This window comes from Schistocerca gregaria, chromosome 4, assembly GCF_023897955.1.
Source record: "Schistocerca gregaria isolate iqSchGreg1 chromosome 4, iqSchGreg1.2, whole genome shotgun sequence".
NCBI lineage: Eukaryota > Metazoa > Arthropoda > Insecta > Orthoptera > Acrididae > Schistocerca > Schistocerca gregaria.
The window spans coordinates 451522093-451542393 of NC_064923.1; the positions used below are offsets into that span (position 1 = coordinate 451522093).

Sequence of the window (20301 nt, forward strand, 5' to 3'; positions counted from 1 at the left end):
ATGGTAATGCCACAAGCCTAGGATGGCCAGCTCACTGCAGAGATAGCTAGAAAGAAGTCAGATCTTTATGGCCTAAATCTACTTCAGTGTGCATGGAGTACTATGGGCCAAACCATTACAGCCATGGCACAGCCAACAAGGACCACTGTTTACCTCCTGAGAGAAATATTTCGTAAATAATAGGCATTAACACAAGTCATGCTGGACAGCCTGATACACAACATGGGGAGCTGCTGTGTGTCCTCTGTTGCTTGCGAAAGCTTCACATCCCACAACAGCATCCTTTTTGCCACAAAAGTTAGACATCTCCTATTGGAAATAGTTCGGATGGGTTAGTGGCAAGATGGGAGGATTAAATGCAGTCCGTAGTTTCAAGAATACAAGAGTATTTCATCAAAAGAAGAATAAAAGGGTTTTTCATTGACAAATAAATAGGAAAGTGACAAAGTGAAGGCCAGAGATGTGTAATAATGATCATTACCATCTAGGAGTGGTACACAAATTTTTGTTTTGGCAAATTTAAATTTTTTAAGCTTAAGTGCAGTGTGCATGTGTTTCTGTCAGTAGAGATGAATTTCTAAAAACTGCTTGCATCTGTTATGTGTTACTCAAGTAAAATAGTCAGTCTGTGTAGCAGCATTGTTACTATAATCATCTTGTGTTATTCATTTTGTGATCATTTAATATTACACTAAACCATTTGCAGCATGAGTGAAACTACACTTCAGCGAATTGTTCGTCCATGGCTACATCCTGATTTTATATACAAGAGAACAAAGTATGGGAAGATTTATTATGAAAGCCTTAATGTTCTCCATGGCTTTACAGAAAAGGTAATCAGTATATTGTATTATAAAGTGTTATTTCTATATTGCATGCTGAAAAAGGGAATGGGATGCTGCATTTAAAGTGACACTGTAAAATTTGATATTCTTAGGAATACTTCTGATCTATGCATTTTACCATATTTTAACAATATTATGAAAAGAGTTGCTACTCACCATATAGTGGTGATGCCGAGTTGCAGATAGGCACAGCAAAAAGACTGTCACAAATACAGCTTTCGGCCATTAAGGCCTTTGTCAACAACACACACACACACACACACACACACACACGTAAATGCAACGCACACACACAACTGCAGTCTCAGGCAACTGAAACCCACAGAGAGAGAGAGAGGTGGTCTGATGGGTATTTAACCCCTGTGCTCGAAGGACCGGATCTGTCTTGATCCCTGCCTTCTGTCTGATTATGTTGGGTAACAAAACGATGGGATGATAGGGTCTTGAGTATGTGTAGATGTTTGTTGTTTAAGTGAGTGTTAAGGTGTTTTTTATTTTTTGTATACTGTTTATCATGGTATGTTGTAGTTTCTGGTGTTTGTCGTGATGGGAAATCTCGTTCTTGGGTCGGGTGGATTTTGTCCCAGATTTCTGATGAGTGGGTGGTTCGAATCCGTGGTTTGGTGGAAAAACTTTATGGATTTTCTTTGGATGATTTCCGGGATTTTGTGTATGTTATGATTTGTGTATATGTCTCGGTTTGTCTGGTACCGGCTAGCATCAGCAGCAATTCTGAAGTATTTGTTCTGTACCCTTTGTACTTTCGTTATGTTGGTGTCTGCGGCCATTGACCAGATTTCAGAACCGTAAGTGATGGCTGGTTCTATGATGGTTTTGAAGATTTTCTTTTTGGCGCGCATATTTATTCTGTTTCCTTTTATGATTGGGTACAGTCTGAATATTGCTCCTGCAGCCTTGTTACAAATGTGTGTAACATGGTCTCTAAATGTCAACCTCTTGTCTAGCTTGATGCCTAGATACTTAATTGTGTCTGACCATGGAAGATTGTTGTTGCTGAAGCGTATATGTAGGTTAGGAGGTATTCTTTTGAATGTGAATAGTATGGCTTGGGTTTTCTCCGCGTTGATTGTTATTTTCCATTGGTTAGCCCATTTCTGGATGGATTGTAGGTGTTGCTCTATTTTTGTGACTATATATTGCAGATTTGAACTGCTGCGGTAGACTGCAGTGTCGTCTTCAAATAGTGACAAGTGTCCCCCAGCTGTTTGGGGATATCATTTGTGTAAATCGAGTAGAGAATGGGCCCCAGCACTGAGCCTTGCGGGACTCCAGCCTCTATGGATCTAGTGTTACTTGCCGCTCCTGGTACATGGACATAGAACGCTCTGTTGCGGAGAAAAGAAGCAATAATGTGGATGATGTGGTTGGGACAGTTGTACTGGTGGAGCTTGTAGATAAGGCCTTGATGCCATACCTTATCGAATGCTTTTTCAATGTCAAGCAGGACTGCTCCAGTACTGTGTCTAATGTTTCTGGCCTGACATATGTGCTCGACGAGTCTGGTCACCTGGTGGATGGTGCTGTGTTCTTCTCGGAATCCGAATTGTTCTGGGATGATTACGTTGTTATCCTTGAGGAATTTCTTCAGTTCTGTTTGAATGAGCTTTTCTAGAACCTTTCCAAGGAAGTCTAACAGGGAAATTGGCCTATAGTTTTGCGGAAATAATAAGTCCTTATTTGGCTTTGGTAATGTGATGATTCGGGCCTGTTTCCAAGTTTTGGGAAAGTAGTTTAGTCTTAAGCAAGCATTATATATTGATGTTAGATAATTGATAGTTGCTGGAGGTAGATGATGTAGTAGTTGCGGTTTGATGGAATCTGGGCCTGATGCCTTCTTAGAATGTATGTTTCTGACACTGCGAGCAACAGCACCAGTGCATGATGGAATTAGCGACTCGGTGGGGGCCCAGATCGCGTAAGAAACAGATTGACCATCCTTATGGCGAAACAGGCAACCATAAAAACAGTTTTCCCATTGATCAACAGATGTCGCAGGCTACGCTACAATGCTAACTGACCTGTCCACGTCGCAGAATTGGTAACGCTGTATCTTCGGTGACGTGAATGACACTGATTTGTGTTCGACTAGAGTGCTGCGCACGAAATGCATTCGTCACACAGCTGACTGTAGCTTATGATCGGCTGTGGTTTCTCCCAAGTTTTCAATTGAAGAATGTAGATTATCTCCTGTAATACTACAAACCAAGTTTATTTCTACTGTAGGGATATTTCTCACAATCATATGCGAAATGAAATAAATGAAAAGTAACACACAAACATTTCTCGTGAGTTACTGTTTAAATGCAGACTGCATTGCAGTCGCATAGGTTTTACACTTGCCTTCCATGCCGTCTGTTTCCTCTTTGTTATACAGCTCTTCTGATACGGATTATGGTGGTAAAAAAGATCTCCATGTGCAGGTTAGCACTAGAAAGTTTTCAAAATCTTCTCAACATCTTTGAAATATAATCAGTTAATTTACTGACAAATACTGCACTGAGCAGTGGGTTTTGCGTCCTGACATTACCGACATCATTATATTTATTTTGCGTAGACTATCTATAGGGATTAGGTGAGTTATAACGACAATATATTTTTCACTTTGAGACTGTAAATAAGCTTAAGATACAGATTTTGTATCGTTTCTAAGTATTTCTGTAAGCGTGCTTAAGTATAATCACATTTTGCATATGATTACTGTTAGTTGTAAATGAATATAATTTCATGTATGCACTTAACAACGATATCTTCGACAAATATTCTGAAACTTTAAATATTGTGACTAAAAAATATTCTGTGATGGTAAACATCTTAACTTTGCGGTCAGAACATCTACTATTGTCACAAGCAGTACTGTTTTGCTCAGATTTAACACATTACTTCTTTCTAGTTAAACGTGGTAGAGTGATCAAGGAAAGGCAACAAAACTTATTTGTGCAGCCTAACATAGAATCTTTATTTGGTACAATATGAATAAACTACATATTTTTTATAATTTTCAGTTCTGAGACAGTTCTACTACATTTTTAGTTCAGGATTTGTCCGTCTACTCCTTCCACAGTTGATATACTCACAGGCCCTCAGCATAATGACTTGATCCACTACCATCGGTATGTCAGAAACAGCTGTACTTTACAGACGCCAAATGGTGGAAAGCTCCATGCATTCGGACGATGTTGCCACATATTTCACAGAAAGTGCCATCTAGTGGTTGGTGCCACAAGTAAGGCTGCAACGCTGTTGCCGCCTGGTGGCCGTTCCCTGACAAGGGTTGCCTGCTAGACCAAGCGATCGGGCAATCTGTTTCTTACGTGATCTGGGGTGGGGGTAAGGAGGAGGCTGGGGCAGGGAGGGGGAGGGATGGTATAGGGAGGGGGGGGGGGGGGGCTCCCAACCCTTTACCTCATGGCTCATACCCCTGCAATACACCTAGATACAAGACCTGTCCCATACATCCTCCCAACACCACCTACTCCAGTCCAGTCACAAACATCACCTATCTCAGCAAAGGCAGGGCTACCTGTGAAACCAGTCATGTTATCTACAAGCTAAGCTGCAACCACTTTACTGCATTCTATGTGGGCATGACAACCAACAAGCTGTCTGTCCACATGAATGTCCACCAACAAACTGCGGCCAAGAAACAAGTGGACCACCTTGTTGCTGTACATGCTGCCAAAATAACCTCCTTCATTTCAATGACTGCTTCACAGCCTGTGCCATCTGGAATCTTCCCACCAACAGAAGATTTTCTGAATTGTGCAGATAGGAACTTTCCCTGCAATACATCCTATTTTCTTGTAACCCTCCCGGCCTCAACCTTCAATAGTCGCTGTCCTCACCCATCCCTGTTCCCATTCCAGCACTACACAGCTGTCATTTCACCATCACAGCCAGTCTTTTTATTTCTCTTCTTTTCCACTACTCCCCCCCCCCCCAGCCCTGTCCTCTGTCTAATCTGCAGCACTTCACTGTCCACCACCCCCACCATACTATCCCTCCCCCTCCCCACTTCCTCCCCCCCTCCTTCTTACCCCCACCTAGTTGCCACTCCCATCATGCACTGGTGCTACTGCTCACAGTGTGGTTTCAGTTGCCTGAAGCAGCAGTCATGTGTGTGAATTGCGTTTGCATCTGCGTGTGTGTGTGTTTCACCTATTGTTGACGAAGGCATTAATGGCAAAAAATTTTATTTGGGATAGTCTCTCTGTTGTGCCTATCTCAAACTCACCATCTCCACTGTACAATGAGTAGCAACTTTACTTTTCATAATATTGTTACATTCCATCCTGGATTTTCCATTGTTTGATTATTATATTTGAAGTCAGTGGAATGCATATTGTTTTAATTTAGTCGCCACATTTTCTATTATTAATTTGACAATCCCACTTGCTGTTCATTAGAAGAACTGAATATTTCCATGGTCATGAAGTTATCTATTACCATGATGTTCATTGACTGTGTAGATCATAAAATTCTATAAGGGAAAATAAAACAGAATGGCATTAAATGTCTTCCCTTCACAGGACTAAAATCATATCGTAGCAACAGAAAATGGACAGTGACATTAGCAAATGATGTGCCAGGAATAAGAAAACATTATACAATTCAGAATCAGAGAATATTAAATATGGTGTGCTGCAAGGGTCGGTGCTTGGTACTCTCCTGTTCTTGATCTACATAAGCAATTTAAGCAGGGCATTGGAGATTATTTCCAAAACTTTTGTGTTTGCTGATGACACAAGTGTATTAATAAATGGTCCACACACATCAATGCCAGACACAGCTAGGAGGCACACAACTGGTTCATAGCCAACAATTTAACACTTAATCTTACAAAAATTCATATTATGTAATTCCATACAAATAAAAATGACTGATGTACTGGAAGTGGAGACCAATGGGCATTTTCTGCATGAGGCACCCTGTGTGAAGTTCCTGGGTAACCAGATGGATAAATAAACTGAGGTGACACCACTGTGTGGATAAGCTAACCAAAAAGCTCAGTTCTGGCTACTTTGTACTTAAAAATCTCTCTCTCTGTGTTGAACTGCAGGCAGGTTGCTTTTCATGTGTTCACTCAATTCCATACTATGGCATAATCTTCTGTGACACTGGAGTTAAAGTGAAAAAAATGTTTATTGTGCAGATATATGCAATAAGAATACTGTGCTAAGTTAATAACTGTCATCTTGCAGGAGCCTCTTCAGTGATCTATATAATATTACACTTACATATAAATATATTTCCTTTCTAATAGCACTTGTGGCTAATAAAAAGAGTAAATTTAGGATAAACTCAGCAATTCACAACCACAATACTATGCATAGAAATAATTTCCATGTATGCTATTTATCTCTCTCTAGGATTTAGGATAGTTTTATAATCTGATGTAAAAGTCTATTACAGATTGGCAGTGGACATTAAGCAGGAACTCAAAAATCACCAAATATTTAAATGCAAAGTAAAAGAATACCTCATAAGCCACTCCTACAATATAGCTGAATACTTGGATTCAAGAATATGAATTCTACCCAGTTCTACCTAAATCTCTGGATCAGATAGATCTTGATTTTTCGAGTATATAAACAGCTAATAGTGGTCTGTACCAAGTTAAAATATTTTGCGTGAAGTATTGGATAGGAATAGCTCCTGATTAGTATAGGAGGAGGACCAGTGGGTCTTTTCAAAATAGTTTTTTTCTCCTTACACACACACACACACACACACACAGACACACACACACTTGTACTTCTCAGTAATGTAACTCAATGTCTCAGTGACTTATGTGACATGATATCTGTACTTTAGGTATGACTGTAAGAGGTTTTCAGCTATTCCTTTGAGACCATAAGTTTCCAGTTTATCAAGTAGCAGCTCATGATATACTGTGTCAAACACATGTGACAGATCTAGGAACAAAAATGCCACCCATTCTTCCTCAACTAATTTCATAAATTATGTATAGGTCATATATGCCAGATGATGTTGAGTAGCCTTTTCTAAAACCATGTTGGGTTTCTCATAACACTTTTTCTTTCACAAGAAACTTTTCAAATCTTAGTGCAATAATCATTTCTAATACTTTGGTTAGGACCAGAATTAAGCTGATGGCTCAGCAGTTTTTTGTGTAATGGCTGGACTATTGCACATGTTAATTCAGATGGGAGTACAACTTTATTTAAACTTTCACTGAAGAGGTGGAGCAGAACAAGAATGACTGAATGTTCACATTTTCTAAGATAATAGAGGAAATTTCATCCCACCCAGTAGAGACATGTTGTTGTTGTGGTATTCAGTCCAGAGACTTGTTTGATGCAGCTCTCCATGGTACTCTATCCTGTGCAAGCTTCTGCATTTCCAGGTAACTACTGCACCCTACAAGCTCCTGAATCTGTTTAGTGTATTCATCTATTCGTCTTCCTCTACAATTTTTACCCTCCACACTGCCCTCCAGTACTAAACTGGCGATCCCTTGGTGCCTCAGAACATGTCCTGCCAATCGATCTCTTCTTCTTGTCAAGTTGTGCCACAAATTCCTCTACTTCCCAATTCCATTCAGTACCTTCTCATTAGTTATATGATCTATCCATCTAATCTTCAACATTCTTCTGTAGCACATTTCAAAAGCTTGCATTCTCTTCTTGTCTGAACTATTTATCGTCCACCAACCATCATCAGTTATTTTGCTCCCCAAATAGTAAAAATCATCAACTATATTCCATTATCCTCATTTTGCTTTTATTGGTCCTTTGCTGTCTCTGACAGAATTACAATGCTGTCGGCAAACATCAAAGATCTTATTTCTTATCCATGGATTTTAATTCCCACTACAAATTTTTCTTTTGTTTCCATTATTGCATGCTCAATAACATAGGGGATAGGCTACAACCCTGTCTCACTCCCTTCTATGTCACTGCTTCCCTTTCATGCCCCTCAACTCTTATGATTGTCATCTGGTTTCTGTACAAATTGTAAATAGCTTATCGCCCCCTGTATTTTAATCTGCACCTTCAGAATCTGAGAGTATTCTAGTCAACATTATCAAAAGCTTTTTCTGCGTCTACAAATGCTAGAAACATAGGTTTGCCTTTCCTTAACCTATCTTCTAAGATCAGTTGTAGAGTCAGTATTGCCTCACGTGTTCCTACATTTCTACGGAATCCAAACTGATCTTCCATGAGGTCAGCTTTTACCAGTTTTTCTATTTGTCTGTAAAGAATTCGTATTAATATTTTGCAACTGTGACTTATTGAACTGATAATTTGGTAGTTTTCACACCTGTCAACGCCTGCTTTCTTTGAGATTGGAATTATTATATTCTTCTTGAAGTCTGAGGGTATTTTGCCTATCTCATACATCTTGCTCACCAGATGGAAGAGTTTTGTCAGGACTGGCTCTTCTAAGGCAATCAGTAGCTCTAATGGAATGTTGTCTATTCCCGAGGCCTTGTTTTGACTTAGGTCTTTCAGTGCTCTATCAAATTCTTCAAGCAGTATCATATCTCCCACTTCATCTTCATCTACCCCCTCTTGCATTTCCATAATATTGCCCTCAAGTACATTGCCCTTTTGTGGACCCTCTATATACTCCTTCCACCTTTCTGCTTTCCCTACTTTGCTTAGGACTGGTTTTCCAACTGAGCTCCTTGATATTTATACAGGTGTTCCTCTTTCCTCCAAAGGTCTCTTTAGTTTTCCTGTAGACAATATCTACCTTACCACTAGTGATACGTGCTTCTAAATATTTACATTTGTCCTCTAGCCATCCCTGCTTAGTCACTTTGCACTTGCTGTTGATCTCACTTTTGAGACATTTGTATTCCTTTTCACCTGCTTCATTTATTGCATTTTTATATTTTCTCCTTTCATCAATTAAATTCTATATATCTTCTGTTACCCAAGGATTTCTGCAATCCCTCTTCTTTTTAATTGCTTGATTCTCTGCTGCCTTCACTATTTCAGCTCTCAAAGCTACCCACTCTTCTTCTACTGTATTTCTTTCCCCTGTTCTTGTCAGTCGTTCCCTAATAATCTCTCTGACACTCTCTATAACCTATGATTCTTTCAGTTTATCCAGATCCCATTTCCTTAAATTCATATCTTTTTGCAGTTTCTTCAGTTTCAATCTACACTTCATAACCAATAAATTGTGGTCAGAGTCCACATCTGCCCCTGGAAATGTCTTACAATTTAAAACCTTATTCCTAAATCTCTGTCTTACTATTACATAATCTATCTGAAACCTTCCAGTGTCTCCATGCCTCTTCCATGTAAACAACCTTCTTTCATGATTCGTAAACAAAGTGATAGCTATGATTAAGTTGTGCTCTGCGCAGAATTCTACCAGGTGGCTTCCTCTTTCATTCCTTACTGCCAGTCCATATTCACCTACTACTTTTCCTTCTCTTCCTTCACTTACTATTCCATCATACATTTCTCCAATCTCTTCATTAACTGTGGAGCTAGTTACCATATAAACCTTTGCGAGGCATGGGCTTCATGTCTATCTTGGCTACAATAATGCATCCACTACGCTGTTTGTAGTACCTTATCCATGTTCCTATTTTTTTACTCATTACTAGACCCACGCATTAGTGTTATTTGATTTTGTATTTACAACCCTGTATTCACTGACCAGAAGTCTTGTTCCTCATGCCACTGAACTTCACCAATCCCCACTATATCTAACTTCAACCTATCCATTTACCTTTTTAAATTTTCTAACCTACCTGCCCAATTAAGGTATCTGACATTCCATGCTCCAATCCATAGGACGCCAGTTTTGTTTCTGCTGATGACGACATCCTCCTGAGCAGTCCCCGCCCGGAGATATGAATGGGGGACTATTTTACCTCCAGAAGATTTTACCCAAGAGGATGTGATCATTATTTAATCATACAGTAGAGCTGAATGCCCTCAGGAAAAATTGTAGGTATAGTTTCCCCTTGCTTTCAGCTGTTCACAGTGCCAGCACAGCAAGGCCATTTCTATTGATGTTACAAGGCCAGATCAGTTGATCATCCAAACTGCAACTACTGAAAAAGCTGCTGCTCCTCTTCAGGAATCACACATTTGTCTGGCCTCTCAACAGGTACCACTCTGTTGTGGTTGCACCTACATACAGTACAGCTATCTGTATAGCTGAGGCATGCAAGCCTCCCCTCCAATGGCAAGGTGCATGGTTCATGGGGAGGGGGAGTAGAGACATATATTGGCATTTTATATGTAATTTTCTCTGTACCTGTTTCATACACATACACTGGTTTCTGTACCCGGTAAGAAGTTCTGTAGTCATCAGCACCAGACTTCATACATATGCTATTTGAGTTAATAAAGTGGATACTAAAAGCGCTGTTGACTACATAAGGGTCTAAGGCATTCACACCATCACTCTTCAGTTGGAATATTGTTGATACTAGGCTTAGGTTTTCTTCTGAGTCTCCCATTTACACAGTTTCATATTGCTTTGTTTATGTTATTTGAGTTTGCTATTTTTTGTTGTAAGATTTCCTTTGAGAATAAATTCAGTGCTCAAACTCTATGTATTTTCCAAGTAAGTTTCTTTTCTGAAGGCAGTCTTGTACAATTTTGAGCATGTTTCTTTTTGAAAGTAATTCCACATGTTACATTTGAATTGGTAAGCAAAACATTACAGAAGTTCATCCATTTGTCTGCAACATTATCTGTACAGTATAATTCGTTCCATGCCCCAAGTTGCAAAAGACTCTAAAGATTTTTCATTCAGACATCTAATTTTCCTCATCTCATATGTACTTTGTGAATCACACCATGTTCAGTATTTCCATTGTCTGGCAAGACAATCAGAAAAGTGAGGGTTTATTATATTAAATCTGCAGTGTAAGATTAAAAACAGTCTTGATTGCAAAAACATTTATTTCGGTGGTACTCAGTTTTGGTCATTGTTTGACCATCCTCAGATCCTCATACTGAAATATGAATGTAAAATGGATTTATAGGGATGTCTGATAATAATGGCATAATAAAATACTTTGTATATAAAAATATTAAAGGAAGAAATTATACCCATGGTAGTAGGTGATGGCAGTGAATGGAGGAGATCTTGTACTCCACAAACATCAACTATTAGGTGAGCAACACAGCTGTTGCTTAAATATGTGATGCTCCGCCCACTGCATACCGAATTGCATGAGTGATAGCCAGTCAGGCATACAGGATGTAAAACAGTTGTTACAATAAGGTGTATACAGAATGGTTGCATGAAAGCTGATAAGAAATGAAGAAATAAGTATATTACATTATATAAAGTACCTGCTATTAACAGAATTTTATCAGTATGTGATAAAAATATACATGATGTTTCAGAATTGATGGTCAATAATACACACATGGGAAGTACAAGCCAAAACTAGATTAAAAGCCTCGATAAACATGGGTCTGAAAATCAACCGTTGCCAAGGTATCCCATTAATTTGAGTTTGGAAGCAACTGTAAACACCCCTGGATACCACGGTATTTATGATCATATCTCAAAGTTTACAAATGCGCAACTACTTCCCTTTCTCCCTCTGTGCACAGTGTCATACTGGGCTCACAATCAGTTATGAACATCAAGGCACCATGAACAGAGGTAACAACAATGAAGAGTATACTGAGATGCACTTCTTGTATCGCAAAGCAAATGGCAGTGCCCTTGAGGCTGCACGATTGTATGAAAAAGCTTTTTGTCTCCACAGGCAGCCTGACAGGTGTACATTTAACTGGTTATATCAGTGCCTTAGAGAAACCAGGAGTTTCACACACCCTGGACAAGAAGTTTGACCCAAATTCATAACACCTGATATTGAAGAAAGAGTGTTACACATTGTACACAAATGTCTGAATACTTCAACAAGGAGGATTGCTACCCAAGAGCTTGTCCTGAGTCATAGCAGTGTGTGGTACATTTTACATCAGCAAATACTCTATCCATATCATCTCCAGTGAGTGCAAGCCCTCAACAACCCAAGAGCTTGTCCTGAGTCATAGCAGCGTGTGGTAGATTTTACATCAGCAAATACTTTATCCATATCATCTTCAGTGAGTACAAGCCCTCAAGCCCTCCTAGAGAGAATTTCTACCAATGGGTGCAACAACAGTGTATTCTGAATCCCCTGTTTTTAAGCAGGATTCTGTTCATGGATGAGGCTGGATTTACCCGTGATGGTATTTTTAGCTACCACAACTGTCACATTCAGGTTGATATCAATCCTAATGCAACACATGTATCACAACATCATCAGCATTATTTGCTGAATGTCTGGGCAGGACTGCTCGGAGACTGCATAACTGGAAAACATTTCCTACCACAGAGACTAACCATACAGCAGGATATGTGCTTTCTGCAGACTGTACTTCCAGATATACATGATGATGACCCACTACCCAAACATGTGGCTCATGTACGATGATGTTCCAGCACATTTTTATTTATGAGTACGCCAGCTTCTAACCCAGACATATGGTCAACATTAGATAGGTAGAGGAGGGCTGGTGCCATGTCCTCCAAGTTCTCTTGATTTAAATCCATGGATTTGTGTGTGTGGGGTGATGTCAGAAGCCTGGTCTATGCTACCGAGGTCAATGCTCTTGAGGAATTATGCTTGTGGATTGAAGCAGCCTTCCAGGATTTATGAAATTTCCCAGTATTGTCTGAGAGGATTCATAACTCATTTCAGAGATGAGTTCAGTGTTGCTTTCAGAAGCATGGACAACATTTTGAACACCTACTTTAACGTCTAGAGATGCCTTGTGTTCCTAGAGGCTGATGAACTGCAACAGAAAATATGCTGTACCTTGACAACAGTTGATTTGTGGACCCATGTTCACTCAAGCTTTTTTTGCTACTTTTGGCCTGTACTTTCCATGAATGAATTACTGGCCATCACTTCTGAAACACGCATTTTATAAAAGATATAACTAATCAAAAACAGTTGTGAGAACACTGATAGTGATTGTTGGGGGTTTATCACAAACTCGTAGATTTTACGCCACAAAAAATATTGGCTATGTGATGCCAATGGTTCCCATGGAGATGGCCTTGCCATATCGACATGTACCATCCAGCAGAAGATGATTTCAGAGCTGTGACAGCAACTGGATGTTAAATCCATGCTGGCACACAGGCTGACATATAGAAATGCATGCCAGGTATTGCAAATTGCTCCTAGATCATAGTGCCAGTGAAAATACAGCTTGAGTGATGTCATTATTTACTACATAAACTGTGTGGTGGTGTTGATATGCAAGATTCAACAGAAAATGACTTCAGAGTTGCAATAGCAGCTAAGTGTTACAAAATACTGGCATGCAAGAAAGACAACTGGCATAATATGTGTCAGGTCCTCCATATGACATTGTCCAAGCACCCAACATGATAACAAGCAAAGTAGGTACATAATACCTAAAGCATTAAAAATAAGTTACATCAAAAGAATTATGGCACAAAATCTCATTGACCCAGGAGATAGCCAAAAGCAAAAAACAATGAGTATAAGAAACTGAAGTTTAAAAGAACTGTGAACATAGTTGTTTACATTCATAAGTATTCCACAAAATTTCTTAACATAGTGTATATAATGTCAGATGTACAGATATATAGGCTACATCACGATGATATAATACATCAAGGACCCTTATAAGGGGCCATAAATGTAAAACAAATACATAAGCAGTCAGAAGTTAAAAGATACTGTGAATATAGTTGTTTACAGTCACAAAATGTCCATAAGACTTCTGCTGAAATGTGAAGATCAATTCCTCCACATTGCTTCCATGGTAAACAGTGATATTTCTCAAACAGTATTTTCATGATCTAGGAGCAATTTTCAATACTTGGCATGCATTTCTACTGCTAGCCTGCATGTCGGTGCATATTTAACATCCAGTCAGATTTGCGGCTCTGAAATCACCTTCTGCTGGATGGCACATATTGATACGACAAGGCTGTCTCCATGGGAACCATTGGCATTGCTTAACCACTGTCTTTGCTGGGATAACTCTACGAGTTGATGATAAACCCCCAAAGATGGCTATCGGTGTTCTCACAAGCAATTATGATTGAGTCTCTCCTTTACATTCGGTTTGTAGCAGTTATTTTATGTCACGTAATGTACCCACTTCTTCATTTTTTATTAGCTTTCATGTAACTATTTTGTTTATCCCTTACTGTGATGGCTGTTTTACATCATGTATGCCTGACTGATGTAATTTAGTATGCTATGGGAGGAGCATTGTGTATTTCAACAACAACTTAGTTGGTCTCCTTAGCAGATATGTTCATGGAGCTACAAGACCCATTCCATTCACCACCACCACCTACTATCATGGGTATAATTTCTTCTTTTAATATTTGTTATATATGTGGTATTTTACATGTTATTACTATTATCAGACATCCTTCTAAATCCATTCTATGTTTGTATTTCATTATCAGGGTCTGAGGATGGTCAAACACTAACTGAAAATGGTTACCAGCAAAATAAATGTTTTTGCAGTTGACACTGTTTTTAATCCATTTTGAAAGTAGTTTTAGCCAGCCTGCTGTTTCTCCACAAGAAATGTTCTCAAAAGCAAAATTACTAACTCTGCAGATACCTAAGAAGGTGTAAAAGTGATCTATAGAGCTAGAGGTGTTTAGTTAATCTGGTTGGCCCATCAACTCTGTCTACAGATTATAACTACATAGAAAATCATTCAGTTATTCATAAACTGTAATGTACTTTAAGAAATCCGTATTAAAGTCACCAGCTAAATCATCTTGTCTTACATGTGAAACAATGCTACATTAGAGTGGAAGACACACTACATGCAGAAATTATTTTTCTATTTTGTACTGCTGTTGAATGTATTGCACTTCATTTGTAACTCATATCTATTGTTTGCTGAGACTGCACAATGAGAATATTACGCGGAGTTGATAATGAAAAGCGTGCTTACAGAACCTTAGAATTCTTACATTTACATTGGAGTTATAAGTGTAAGTGTAAGAATCCCAAGGTATTTTCTGCAAGATAATCAGTTAACAACTTTGCATGTTATTCTTACTGCACAGCTTGAAAGAAAAATACTTTATTGGCCACAGAAGATTATGCTGTAAAGCAGGAAGGAGAGAAAATGTGAAAACATGCAAGAACTTTTGTCTGAACATTAACAAAATGACAGACATACAGTTTTAACTGAAAAGCAAAAATAAAAATAACAAAATTGTTCTGGTACAATGACATTTAGATTATTGACAAAATATTCAGAGTGAGCTTACATATGTTTAGAATGACATGAAACAACTAGAGTCTACAGTGGATTCTGTCTTCTAATACATCATGTGCTCATCTCTCATAGACTCACAGACTGTGTGTCAGTCATATGACAGACTTTCGAAGAAGTCACTGATACGCATAGACATCATAATGTTGCTACTGCCACATGAGATCTTCTCTATCATGTTGTACAGATTGTAACATGTTTCCTGTTCTCTCTAGCTTAACACTTACTGTGAACTGGCTTTTAAATTGGATCGTGAGTATTCATTCAAGAAGGTATTAGGACATTTATTCGTGTTCCATGTATCATAATTTCCACCATAATTTGTACAGTTTTACCATTGTATTATGGTGAGTGTAACACAAAATACTTGTCTTTTGACACAGATGGCTAACAGTTCAGTTTGCCTCAAAGTATCTTGTTCTGGTGTTTCTCTGAAGTCTGCTGCTTGTTGGGTATCAGACTTCTGTCCATTACATCTTATGCAAATTAAGTTCTACTGAGATTCTGTCACCCATGACCAACCTAATAAGGGCAGTCAAATGAAAACAAGACAGGCTACAGAAAAAGCATGCAGTGAACATTGGCAAGGCTGGTAGAAGTGTATAGAAGTGCCCTCTTTTGGGAATCAGGAAGGAACACTGAAACATTAACTGTTGCACCATTTCTCTGTTATATGTGCTCGACATAAGGTCAGCGAGTCATATGTGCATCTGACTCCACTGTCAAGACTGGGAAACAAGAACAGCAAGGTGAAGTGCAGTTTGAGACTGTGTATGGAGTGTCAGGAAGATAAATTCAAGCCCAAATGTGTGCTGTGCATGGAAAAAAAAGTATGTCACTTGCAAGAGTGTTTGCATGAACTAAATGATTTTGAGAAGGAGGGGTGTCATTTACAGACAGCAGTCAAGCTCATTGTGTCACTTACCTTCTGTCCTTGCTGTGGTGGATGCTGCTATCAAAAATGAGTGACGATGGACATGGCTCATGTTGGGCATCACTCATGGTACCACTCATGCCCTTGTGACAGGGCACCTGAAGTTCAGCAAAATCCTTGCACAGTGGGTTTCCCATAGCCTGATGGAGGAGCAGAAATTGAATAGAACCTCAACATTCCTGCAACACCTGGAATGGTTTCATGATGAAGAATATTGTGTCCTCTCCCGGATGGTCATGAGAGATGAAACATAGTGTCATCATTTTGAGCTGGAGAGCAACAATAGAACACATTGATTCATCTCCACTAAAAAAAATCTCAAGATGTGCATGCCAGTGCCAGGAAAGTCATGCTGACCTTTTGCTTCAACTGGAAGGGCCTACTGCTAATTAACTTTCTTGAACATGGCACGACAATTAACGCACAGCAGTACATGGCCACTATGCAAAACTTGAAGTGCGCCATCAAGTCCAAGCACCTAAGAGAGTTAACAGGCAGCATCAGTCTGCTGCAGGATAATGCTTGCCTGAATGTTGTGTCTACACTAAAGAAGTTTTGCTGGGAAGCCCTCACACATCCACTATACAGTCCCAATCTCTCCTGATGTGATTTCCATATTTTTTGAGCTCCGTAAGAAGACATTCATGGCCATCAGTTTGTTTCGGATGAAGAGTTGACACCTGGGTTCAATCAAGGGTCCATAGGTGACCAAAAACAATTTTCCATGAAGGCATTGACCGTCATCTCTCACAGTGGGATAAAGTAGTAACAGTTATGGTGATTAATTTTGAAGCGGTAAACAGTTTACTTACTTTTCTCCCATCTGTCCTGTTTTCATTTGACTGCCCCGTATCGGTTGATAGTGAACATAATCAGTGATTTAAAATTTGTGCCCTACCCTTGGCATGAAACATTGTGAATCTCAATGAATTTTGCCATGTGGCACCAGCTGTATAAATAATCACCCTTTCTCTTATTCTTAGGCACAATGGTCAGATTGTGTCCTCATGATATGATCCAGTCAAAACACTCACTCACATGACAAACAACAACAATGCACTTAATACAAGATTGAGCTTGAAATAATTATGGTGAAATGCTATCAGGTTCATGAAAATGATTTGATAATACAATCTTGAGTAAGCACAGTTCACTGTTTTAAGAGATATTTCCGATGTAACTATAAAAAAACACAAAAGTGCTTCTTATACAAGTCCATAAAACTTTTTAATGCCATACCCCAACATATCAGGGATCTTGCAATTCAACAATTCAAAAAGAAAGTAAAAGAATTTCTTCTTGAGCTCAGCATTTATGAAACTGATGAAATTTTAAGGGAGTCAAAGAATATGATATGACTACACATTGTGATCAGTTTTTATATGCTTCTATATATGAGGAAGTCTGTAATTGGCTAAATTTACTATGCAATATCAGTTTGTACCAGAAGTTTCTCTGTTTTGTTTTTGTGTGAAGGTACCATAATTATTTGTTTAATATTTATATTGTGTAATATTTTTCTTGTTTTTGTAATTATGTGTGTAACATTTATACAATGTAATATTGACTTTTGTAATGCCTCAGATGATCTCTGAGGTCTCTACAACAATAAAAATCAATCAATCAATCTATCTATCACATGGTTATGCTGATACCGGTTCCCTGATTTTCACACTTTCCTGCATTCATTATCGAGTTCCTTAATTATGTTATACTTTTTATTAATTCTGCTATATAAAATATATTTGTTTATTTCATTATACTACATTCCCAGATATGCAACTTTCCATAATTTTATTTGCATATCATATTTAAGTGACTTCACTCAAGTCAGTTATAACCATTTTCATTTCCCCGTTTCTTGTGCCATTCCCAACCAGCTTCCTAATATTCATTTATTATGTTTTATCCCCTTATTTTGTGAGTCTCTTTCATTATAAGCTTGTATCCTTTGTTTTTATCATTTTATCATTCCACTTGCTATTCCATCGGCTGGAAACTGCTGTTCTGTGATACATAAAATACTTTTTGTTTTAACAGATATTATTAGCTTCAAAAATTTTAAATATTTTCTGTTTCATTCTGTGCTTTTCTTCCAACTTGTGTTTTAATTCTAAATATGTTGACAGTGTGTTAGCACTTTTTGCTATCTGCCTATTATTTCCCCTTTATTTTCTGATATTTTATTCAGAAACTTGCAGAAGATAATATTTGAAATATCATATGCAACTACTAAATTATATAAAAAAGTAACATATTTACCAAAAATAGTTTGTTTACAACTGTGTATCTGCATTTCAGGTGTCTCAATGCAGAGTTACACAATGAGCTGTTTTCTGAATCAAGTCATAACAGTCATCTAACAATATGTGTATCTTAATCATTAGATGAGAAAGTGCATGTGGCAATATTCTATTAATAACAACACACTAGTGTATTTGAAGTTAATGTCATACACAGTTTGTATCATGATTTGTATAAAATGAATTTCATACAGTGGTGGACGTCACAGAGCAGATTATAATTATTTTTTCTTTTGTAAACTGTGTTGAACAATTTTTCAGTATCAGGGATTACTATTGATTTTTTTTTCCAAAATAGGCTTTTTCTCTAATGGTTACTTTCATAAATCAGCTCTCAAAGAGTAATACAATGTTTTGTGAAATGTCAAGGTTATTATTCATTACTGATATGCATTACTGTAGTTCTACAACAGTTATAAAATATATCACACAAGTACACAATTTCAATATTTTTAAAGTAATGTGAAGCCCAATGTTACAGGTAATTAGGGAGAGAAAGGCCTCAAGACTGAACAATAATAAAGATCTGAATCCCAAAGATGATGAGGAGGAAGTCTTTGGTAGGTACACACGACACAATATTGATATAATTATATGTACTGTAATCTGTAGACTCTACAAAGTTAAAAAACTAGTTGAAAATGTGACTCTAAATGTTGTCGGTGCATTTGTCACATTATTTCTCTGTAAAAATCTGAGCTTTCAATAATATCCACTGTGTCTTCATTAGAAAGCAACTGGCTGTCAAAGAAGTAAGTGGATCACACAAACGCTAATGATTCAGTAATGTCAACTGCTCACTGTGAGCAGAGATTACACTGTGCCATATCATCTACATTTACACACTATGTTCAATAGTAGGTCTACTCCAACGCAGTCTCTTGGTATTAAATTCTTGCTTCTATGTTTTGTTGAGGACTAGCACACATCTCTAATGAAGTCACTCACACAAAATCTGCTTTCTATAGGCTCTTTGATTATTGTATTCCATTAGTTTGAAGCATAGACAAGGATTCATGTCTGCTGTAACAAGATATTGTCCTTACTTGTGTATGTTTGCCAACAGCAGATTTTTCTAGATTTCTGTACTCGGTGTGTCACTGACATTCAGTACAGCACTAGGAAGTGGTTCAGATAGATTGGCCCATTTATTGACATGGAATACTGTAAACACTTGAGACTTTGAGGTCATGACTAATCTTCACAGGCTGCAACATCTCTTTGATTTTCTTAGGCAGCTAAGAAAATTAAATTACTGGGTCTCAACCATCAAAGAGGCTGTGGAAATCAGAATTCATACCAACAACTTCTTTATTTTGGACCACTTTAGTAAATTACTTCTATAGTAATATATTTTTCTAGTAACACTTCCATAGTAATATACTTTTCTAGTAACTGCCGGAAAGCTCAATTTCCATTTACTTCTTTAGTTGTAACTAAAGTAGAAATGCCTTTTTACTAAAGAAGTAAGCCATTTCAGCATTTTGCTGGCATTTCAGTTCCTCTCAGAAATATTGCCACAAACATTGCACCATGAATAACAATAACAACACTCAGTGCTCAAATTATCATAAAACAACCAAACCAAAGTAAAGAAGGATGGGGTGTTTTCAAAAGCTGCATAGTTGTATGAAGTGCTTTATTCGCAGCTACTGATTTCACATCAGTGTAGGAACATCTTCAGGTTTATCTATCAAAAATACAAATCACTGTGAAATTTTTTTGAAATGGTAGGAATACAGAACCATAGTTTTGACATTTAACAAGACACAATGACAATTACTCAAAATGGTTATATGTCCATAATGTTGGTGACAGTCATGGAGTCCCGGCTTTCAGGAAGTTATCCACATTAAAAGTTAAACCACAATGGTGGGTTGTCATAATAAAATTGATGACACCAAAAAGATGCT

General features: G+C 38.0%; 1 protein-coding gene across 1 annotated transcript in view; it reads left to right on the forward strand.

The window, feature by feature from the left end:
* Positions 1-20301, forward strand: part of LOC126266609 (cytochrome P450 4C1-like) — a 104253-nt gene that overhangs the window by 72494 nt on the left and 11458 nt on the right. The window contains exons 7-8 of the mRNA XM_049970947.1: positions 707-833; positions 18870-18948. Coding sequence (XP_049826904.1) covers positions 707-833; positions 18870-18948 — 206 coding nt within the window. The remainder of the gene's footprint in view (positions 1-706; positions 834-18869; positions 18949-20301) is intronic.